Raw genomic sequence first — 8,689 nt, forward strand, 5'->3', positions numbered from 1 at the left:
GCTGAACCTGGAAGCAGTATGGCCATCAGCATTACACAACTGGCCTGGCACCAAGATAAACATGCCCCCTGCTCAAGCAGTTTGATAATCAGGAGAGAGAGGAACTAATTTATAATGTCAGTCTGCTTGAGCAACATTGCTTTGTGCAAGTGCTGAACCAAGATTACAGGCAGCAAACACCTCTGCCAACTTCTTTTGCAGCCTCCAGCTTTTTAAGTTATATTGTATTGATGTTCTGCTCCAGATAGCAACTACTGGTTCTAAGGAAACACAGACCATAGAGGGAGAACATCGGCCTTAAAAACAATCAGTCATCAGTGATGCAACTTCTGCTTTCTAGCTTTGAAAATGACACCACCACTAGCACGGATACACACAAAAATGCGGTAAATATGGAGAACTGGAAGGGTCATTGCAAACCCTTGCTTCAAACAGCACTAACCAGATTCAGATTGTCCTCTACCTCAGAGGTTTTACAAAGAGTCATGCACTCTACAAATAAACACTGCTACCTCAATTTACTTCCAAAGAAAACTCAATTCTGAGCAAAATTTAACCTCCCTTCCAACACAAGCTGTACTTCTAGAAGTAAGAATGTGTCTCATACTCCAGAGAGATTTTTGTACACGTGCTGGGAAAGTTAACAAAGAGCTAAAAGTACAAACCATTCAACTTAGCATTTGCTGGCTTCTTATCTCAGCTTATGAAAGCTGCCGTCTTTGAAGATGCATCTTTAATTGCAGGAATACAAAGCATATGCAAGGTTTTTCTGTTCTTATGAAAGTTCTGGGTTTTGTTGTCTCTAACTCAACAGAACACAACTTGCCTAATGAGTTTATGTTATACAAATATTAGACAATGTACAGCACAGAAAAGAGGATTCTTCAACAGAAATCCACACTTATGCTGAAGGTATTTTGCATAATTAATCTTTTCTAGATTTTCAGTATTCTGGCAGTTCCCCACGGCTGGCAGGCTGCACATGTGTGCCACCAGGGTCTCACACCTACAGCTTGCCATCAGCCTATCTCAGTGTAATCCCCTGGATGTCTGAGTGTTAAGCTAACAGTTTATCCCTCCTAAGCCCAAAAGAAAGTCCTGCAGTGTTTCTTTTTATCCTGCAACATCTGCTTAGATTAGCAAACAAAAACACGTGTTCCAGAGCTCAAATGTCAGCTCCATCTGTGCAGCTCTGAGCACCACACAGTGTCCAAGGCAGTCGGGAGATGTTTTAACCCTGCTGGCACCAGCTGAATCCCAAAGCATTTGTTCTTTCTCAAAGCACTTTTTCACAGTATGTGTCAAAGAGCAGTTGCAACTGTTTTTTCATGTTGTAACTAACACAGGTAAGATGTGCAGCATTCCATAAGTCTTAAAATTGCCTCCCTAAAACAGCTTTGGGTGGAAATACCCACACCACCATTCTTGAAATCAAACACCTCTTTGTTACACCAGCTACACATGTGAGTACTGATGTCACGGATACGGAGTACAATGACAATAAGGGGGTTTTGTCAAATAAACCTTATATTCAGACAATGCCATGCTAGCCCTGCTTATAGGGAGTCCCAAATCCAATGACTGCTGGCAGGTCTCTTGAGTTAACTTTGCATGACAGGGAATTATAATTTTAAAATGCAGCACACTTAACTGCTCTGCCCACTGACAGACCTTTGTTTGCTTCTGGTACACTGAATATCAAGTTTCCACTGCACTCTGGCTGCTGAGCTATTTGTAGCACAATATTTTCATTATAAAATGCAGCCCACACACAAACATGATTAGTGAGGAAAAGTTAACCATCAAGCTTGAGTGGCAATCCCAGACACTAGGAAACCATACAGCAACATCCCTCCAAAGAAGCTGAACAGGCTTCCCACTGCTTTTGGGAAACAGTGACCTGCACTGCTAATAAGCAGGTGCCTATACAGCAAAATTCCATGTGTTTTCACCAGTGTTTTCTCCCTTACACTGAGATATGATAGGACCCTCAGCTCACAACTGTGCTTGGAATACCACACTAGAGAATGACACTCAGAATTTTAAAGTTACCAACAAGAAGCTTTGGTCCTTTCCACAAGCATGTCTTCTTTGGACAACACAATGCAATCAAAGCAGTTCCAGATTACTAGGAGCTAGATCAAGTTAACACCCAGCTTGCTAGATGGTTAAGATGTCAAAGCTGAAGAGGGGAACAAAAAACCTCCACGCATCTCAAAAGCTACTGTTTACATCTACTGCTTACTGTGAGCTACTATGGAAAAACTTATTTATTTGCACTGTAACTGTTGAGAGCTTAACCCCCTTCTACTCATTCAATACATGATCAAAAGGGAGCCTGAAGAGATTAGGATCACATGGAACTCAGTAACTGAAGTTTCTAAAAATCATGAGTAAAATCTGGGGAGATAAAGATGTATGGAAAAAGAATTCGGCATTGAAATTTCCAGTTCATCTACTTCCAAAGAAATGTTTTTATTATATAGATTAGAAAAATGATTTAGCGCTGATCAAAAATCAGATATATCAAATCTTCCTGTATGTAAGAGAGCTCCACCACTGAGAGCTTGCACTTGAAAAGACAAGTGATGGAAATTATCTGTTAGCACTGTCTTCTGCCACTATGCTTGCACACCTGGTCTGCAACTCCAGGCAGGCCAGCAGATATTTAGCTGTTCCTCCCTGTTCTGTTCCAAGCTGCTAAATTCCCTGTTTACAGTTGGAAATCCTATTAGCAGTTTTCCTGAGACTCAGAAGGGACCTGGCTATCCCATTAAGGCCAATATGCAGGTAACTGTGTCCAAGCCTTGGTTAGCAGCTATCACACAGAGTCAGAACTTACATCCAGCCCCATGGATGGGGTGCTGCTCTGAAGCAAGGGCTTTGTCACCGGGATTTTACTGCTGGCTGAGCCGTTCCCAGCAGCTGCAGGCAGCGCATTCACCGTGTGGTTCTGAAGTGGTGTGGCCCCTCCAGTAACAGCAATGACTGGCTGGGAGGCAGGAAGCACCCCAGAAGCCTGGAGCTGTACCACAGCAGGCTGGGGCAGCACCATGGATTGACCTGGAACACAAGAACAGCAGCGCTCAGCACGGATGAAACGGATTTGTACACCACTTTTCTGCAGGGGCATACTGATATCCTCTCCTGCCCCTCACAGTTTATCTCAAATCCATTACATTCCACAGAACAGGAATGGAAAAAAGAAGTTCTAAAGTTTACAGGACTCTTAATCCATCTTGCAAACCAAAACTACAGATATTAAAGGAATCCAATAAACCAAGCTCTGTCCCAAAAGCTATTCAAAGTTAATAAAATTCAACACTTTGTTATATACATTACTCAGTATTGCTAATACTTGAAACACTGAACAACTTTTTCAAGGAATTTAGCCAACTTACCTCAATCCTCCTTCTGCCTTTTGTCTATACCTACTTTATTGCTGTATTCAATGGAAAACTAACTACACAGAAATGACTCATACCACACAGATCAATTCAAACTAGCAGAGAGATGGAAGATGAACAAAAAAGAACAAGGCAAGTTACACTTTCAAAACTTACGTTGAAGCTTCAATTCACACTAAGACCAGTTTTTTAGAAAAATGTCTTCTGCAAGAAAGTTTATACACAAGCTGAATAGCGCTTAAAGAAAAGCAGGCAGAAAAAATGAGGTAATTTTGACAGAGATTGAAATGGAATTAAAAACAGTCACTTCCAAGAAACTTCAGTCCAACAACTACATTTAACTAAAGCAGGTGCTTGAGTAATATTTTGTTAATGTCTCTCTAATCCTCTGTAACAGGATGACCTCGGCAGCTTTCAGAAAGAGCACATTCCAGCTGAGCATTCCAAACAAAATGCACGACAATGGATTACAGCATTTACCCAGCCTTCTGGAAGGTGAAAAGTGAAGTAATTTACCCAGCGCCAAGATCTTTTATGTATGGAATAAAACTACACCCTTTCTTGCTGCAGACACAATCTTGAAGACATCGTAAGTTAGTATGACCCTATTTGAGAATCTTAAATGATGAATTTGAGACCATTTCAACATTTTTTTAATGTATAAAGGATATGATGCTCTAAGACCATGCTTTCTCCTTTAAGCTTTTATAAAAGGGACCGTGAAAATATAATTTCTCATGCTTCTTTGAAGATAATGGCATATTTCAAACTGGTAGTTCCAAGTTCAACTTGTCATATACAGGGGATTTTGACTGATGAAAAAAGATCCTTATGGTTTTTGTTATGGAAGCTGCACAAGAGAATTTCTAAACATGCCATCAGTTAAAGTAAATGGAAAGCATGGAAATACTGTCTCAAAAGTATTTCCTCTATACTGTCTCACAGAAACTACTGTCCTGACTTTTCTTCAAGGAAAAGGAGAGGCTGATCTTCAGAGAATTAGACTTATATCCAAAGAAATCCATATCCCCAGCATTCCTTATTCCAGATGGTATTTTATCAGCTGGAACATCAGAAGGAATAAGAATTAGGTCATGTTGACTGTGCTGACCTGTGTTTTAAGCAGTCCAACAATCTTAGGCACGTTATAACAAATGTCAGCATCTCCAGATTTGGCTGAACCCCTGATGGAAGAAAAATTAGTAATGGAGACAAATTTTTCATCATTGCAATAATTTCTAGATACGTGCCCTTAAGAATTTGTCTCCTTTTCCTTCCATGCCTCAGTGCTTGTGCAATCAACCACAAGGGACTGTGGCCATCAGCTGGTGAAACGAGCAACTGCAGCTGACAATTCCTGCAAGGCAAGCAGTGTCCCTGCTGCCAATTCCTGCAAGGCAAGCAGTGTCCCTGCTGCCTCGGCTGGAGAGTGAAACAATGCTTTGGATTTTGAACTCCAAAAATCGGTTACAGGGTACCTGTAGCACTGAAGAATTATCACGGGGCAGGAAGTCACTTTCCTCTTGGTAACATCAGCAGCTTTTCTAACCTCTGACACGGCTCTCAATTTTTAGCAGATTTCACAACATTCTCTTTAATGCTGTTTAGTGAGCTAACAAGCCATGAACTCATGCTCCCACCATCCTGTGGAAGAGTTTCATGTGGGCAAAAAAAAGCTTGTATCACTTCTCCCAAGCTTTCCAGCTTCCTTCAAGCCATCCTAACTGATTCTGCTGGATCTTGCTTCGGTTATGACAGAACAGCACTGTCATCACCTTATGCACCACCTGACATTGCAAGCAGAGCAGGGCAAAGCATCCCTATAGATCCTTCCAAATCAGCAGTTTTATCTCCACAGCTGCCAGTGCTCAGCACAGCCTCCATCTTCCATTCCAAATAATGGAATTACATAATCCAGTCTTCCATTTTACACAATGCCCGTGTGAGTGCTGTTTCTCACAGGACTGGATGAGAGGAGTAAAGCAATCTTCTCAACCTAAAGCTTTTCCAGCAAAGCACGTAGGACCCTTAAATCTCCTATTCCTCCTCTTCCATGCACCAAACCTAACTTCATCCTATCAGCCATCCCAAACAGACAATGCCGCCACCAAGACCTGGCCCAGTCAAGACAATTCACCTACCTTTGGGAGGTGCTGGCTGGATGTTAACAACTGGCTGATTCTTTGGCAGTGGCACAAGCGTGGGAAGAGTCTGAATAATGATGGTTTTAGCTGGGATGCCAATGTTAGCCTGAGCTTCAGGCACAGCAGGCAAAAGGGGTTTGGGTTGTATCAAAGGCCTGGACACTGTCTGACCACACCTCTTCAGGCCCCTTGCAGAATTATTTGCTAGAAAAGAAAAAAGAGAGTTGGGCCAAAAGGTATAAAATACATAATTCAAGCAATAATGAAGTGGCTTTTAATGTGGGAGTTTTTACCCATTTATAATATTTGTTAAAAATAAACATATCTGATCAAATATCCAAGTCATATATGATAGGACATCTAGTGTTAGTTAATAATTTGGATGCAAGACAACACACATATTACCTATAGGATGAAAGTAACTCAAGCTGCCAAACCACAACAGTGTCTCATACCAGATCGAGAAGAGATGCTCACAGCAGGCTTCTTCCCTCCACCTCCTTCAGGGGATGCAGGGCTTCTGCAGCTCTTGCTGTAGAGAGAGATGGGAGACATCTGGGAGCTACAGCTGAAGTCCACATCATCCTGCAGACAGAAAGCACGTGAGATTAATGCTTCAGAAACTCAGAGAAGTGTCTACTAGCAGTTCAGAGTACATCTGCTTTTCATCATGTCTATGTTGCTGCTGCAGCCAACAGGAAAATGGTTTTGTTCTGCAGTTTAATTCTGGTCAACACCAGGTGACACTAAAAAAACCCAACAAGTACTTCTCCCCATCAGCAGAGCAACCGGAGGCAGAGGCCAGCAGCTGCCAGACTCAGAAGCCTTTAGCAGGCATTTTGTTTGCCAACACGGCTAATGAACATAGCTGAGGAAGAGAGCTGAACATGCTCTTATTCAAATGGGTCACAGAGAAGAGGTAAGAAAACACCACTGACAGGTTTTTGCAAGGGTTGGGAAAATAAACTATTTCCTCTTGTGCCATGAATTGTGTCAGAGAAGTAAATCACAGGGCTTTTTGTTTGTCAGAGCTGTTGCTGTCTGTGTTACAGGGAGGTTTTTGCATACAGGCACATTTTGCACTGGAGAGTCCACAGATGATGGCGAAGGGACCGAGCAGCTGGAAGTGGCCGGTGATAAGGGTTCTGTCTTCACATTTGCATCTGCAAGAGGCAGGTAAAGACATTTTACTGCACAAGTTTTTGGCAATGGGATATCAGTAAAGGACACACTGTCCTACACCAGCTATTTAATTCCTGAAGCAAGGCACAGCAGAAAACACAGCAAGATTAAAGGTACTGAGCAGCTTGGGTTGTAGGGCAGCCCTTGCCAGCTGTACCCATCCGACAAAAGCACGGCATGATTCTCATCACAGAGCAAAAGGCTGTAGGGCATCAAATAGTTCCACACGAGTTTTAAGAGCTCACCCTTGTGGGACGGGGGGGGGAAGAGCAACACCTGCAAAATAGAGGTTAATTACCTGCATAAGCATGGCCCGCAATATTCCAAAGGTCCGAATCCCAAGACATCAAATCCAAGTCAAAATGAAAGTTATAGAGATCATTTTCCTGAAATGACAGTTCAGAAACAGAGACAAGACAAAAAGAAAGATACACTGACACCATCAGCCATTACGTTCACATTCTCACAGCTCCAGAAAACCAACCAAACAACATAACTATCAATCACTTCAGGTGCCTTAAGGTATGCAGAGACGAAAGTCCTTAAAGGAGAGTTCTCAACTGGAACACACAAAACAAGACTCCTTTTAAACTTAGGCCTGTAGGAAGGGACAGGTCAGTTTAAGACCATCACTAATTATTGTACCCTTACTGATAATTCATAAAGCAAAATTTTAAGTTCAGTCATTGAACCATCTCACATAAAACACAAGTTTCAGCAGCTTGGTGCCATCCTGTCCTTCATCTGCCTTGAAAAATCTATTTAATGCTCTTGCACCATTACCTCTCGAAGCGCTTTACAAACAAAAACAGCACAGGGACAGTTTACCAGCAGGAAAAGAGACACAAGATTGATTTGTTCAAGACCTGATGAACAGTATGTATTAGGTCTCCCTATACTTGAATACACTGATGTCAACATCTAAAGCCAAGGACACCAGTTTCCTTTTCCAACAAAAATTAAAACAAACAAACAGGCTAAAATCCTTCATACATATTATTTATCATATGACGTCTAAAACAACAATTGGGGTTTCTTCTCCATTTTTTGTTTGTGCATCTGTTTGTGCATTTTTGTTTGTGCATCAGTTCCCGATGCAAATGTGGTGCTTTATGAGCACTTGCACAAAAAGTATAAACATCACGTACCCAGCTTATACAACTATACAACAAAGATTTTCCAAAAAACCATCCTGCAATTGGATGGACTCTTATATTCTCAACTTACCTTGTGAAGGGAGGTTCAAAAAGCCTGCAGACTGCATAGATATTGGTACTTACAAGTTAGAATGAAGAAAAAGATCATCAGAGCACATTTAAAGGACAAATGACTAAAAAAACCACAATGTGAGCTGTGCATTAAGAGCCTTCACCCAGACAACTAATGCTGACCAGCTGATGGGGAATATGTCTCCCTTGTACAATCAGTCTGTTCCCACATTTTCTCCAGTGACTGGTCCTACACGTGTAGGAATGCTTTTAGAACCTGAGGTTTACACTGGATGATAACCCAGGGGTTGGACTGGAGGCGTTAGGACACAGTGGGCAGAGAGAAGGCAGGGGGAAGATCAGGGAGAGGAGAATCCACGAGGCAAATGCCCTGGGAGAGGAAAAGCAGTTTGAACAAATGGACAGTGAAAAATATGGGGATTAAGGCATAAAGTTGCGAGCAAAGGTTTTTTGAGAAAATCTTACATTAAAGAAGTAAACAAGAAGCCATCTAATAAGCAAGGAGCTCTAGCACAGCCCCAGCCTTCTCCTCTCAGGTGGCCCTGAGCAAGCGCTCCCTCAGCGCTGCCCTGCGGAGCTCACCTTCACCGGGGCACTGACAACACCGCTCCTCCTCCACGGCGCCTCACACGCTCACCCTGAACCCTCCCCTTCGCACTCTCCGCTTCGCTCTCCGGCCGTGACGCCCGCAGTGTGTTTAAGCGGTCGATATCTCTGACGCAGGGTG

The 8,689-nt window shown here is 42.4% G+C and overlaps 1 protein-coding gene across 2 annotated transcripts in view; it reads right to left on the reverse strand.

Moving 5' to 3' along the window:
* The window catches only part of ATF6 (activating transcription factor 6), a 74,327-nt gene extending 65,644 nt beyond the window's left edge, over positions 1-8,683 (reverse strand). For both annotated transcript variants that reach the window (XM_008630190.2, XM_017729690.1), the window contains exons 1-5: positions 7,032-8,683; positions 6,620-6,714; positions 6,007-6,136; positions 5,549-5,755; positions 2,843-3,063 (exon numbers count right to left, since the gene is read on the reverse strand). In XM_008630190.2, coding sequence (XP_008628412.2) covers positions 2,843-3,063; positions 5,549-5,755; positions 6,007-6,136; positions 6,620-6,714; positions 7,032-7,176 — 798 coding nt within the window. In that variant the 5' untranslated portion in view covers positions 7,177-8,683. The remainder of the gene's footprint in view (positions 1-2,842; positions 3,064-5,548; positions 5,756-6,006; positions 6,137-6,619; positions 6,715-7,031) is intronic.
* Between the last annotated feature and the right edge of the window lie 6 nt (positions 8,684-8,689).

The sequence above is a fragment of the Corvus brachyrhynchos genome, unplaced genomic scaffold, assembly GCF_000691975.1.
Source record: "Corvus brachyrhynchos isolate BGI_N302 unplaced genomic scaffold, ASM69197v1 scaffold101, whole genome shotgun sequence".
Classification (NCBI taxonomy): domain Eukaryota; kingdom Metazoa; phylum Chordata; class Aves; order Passeriformes; family Corvidae; genus Corvus; species Corvus brachyrhynchos.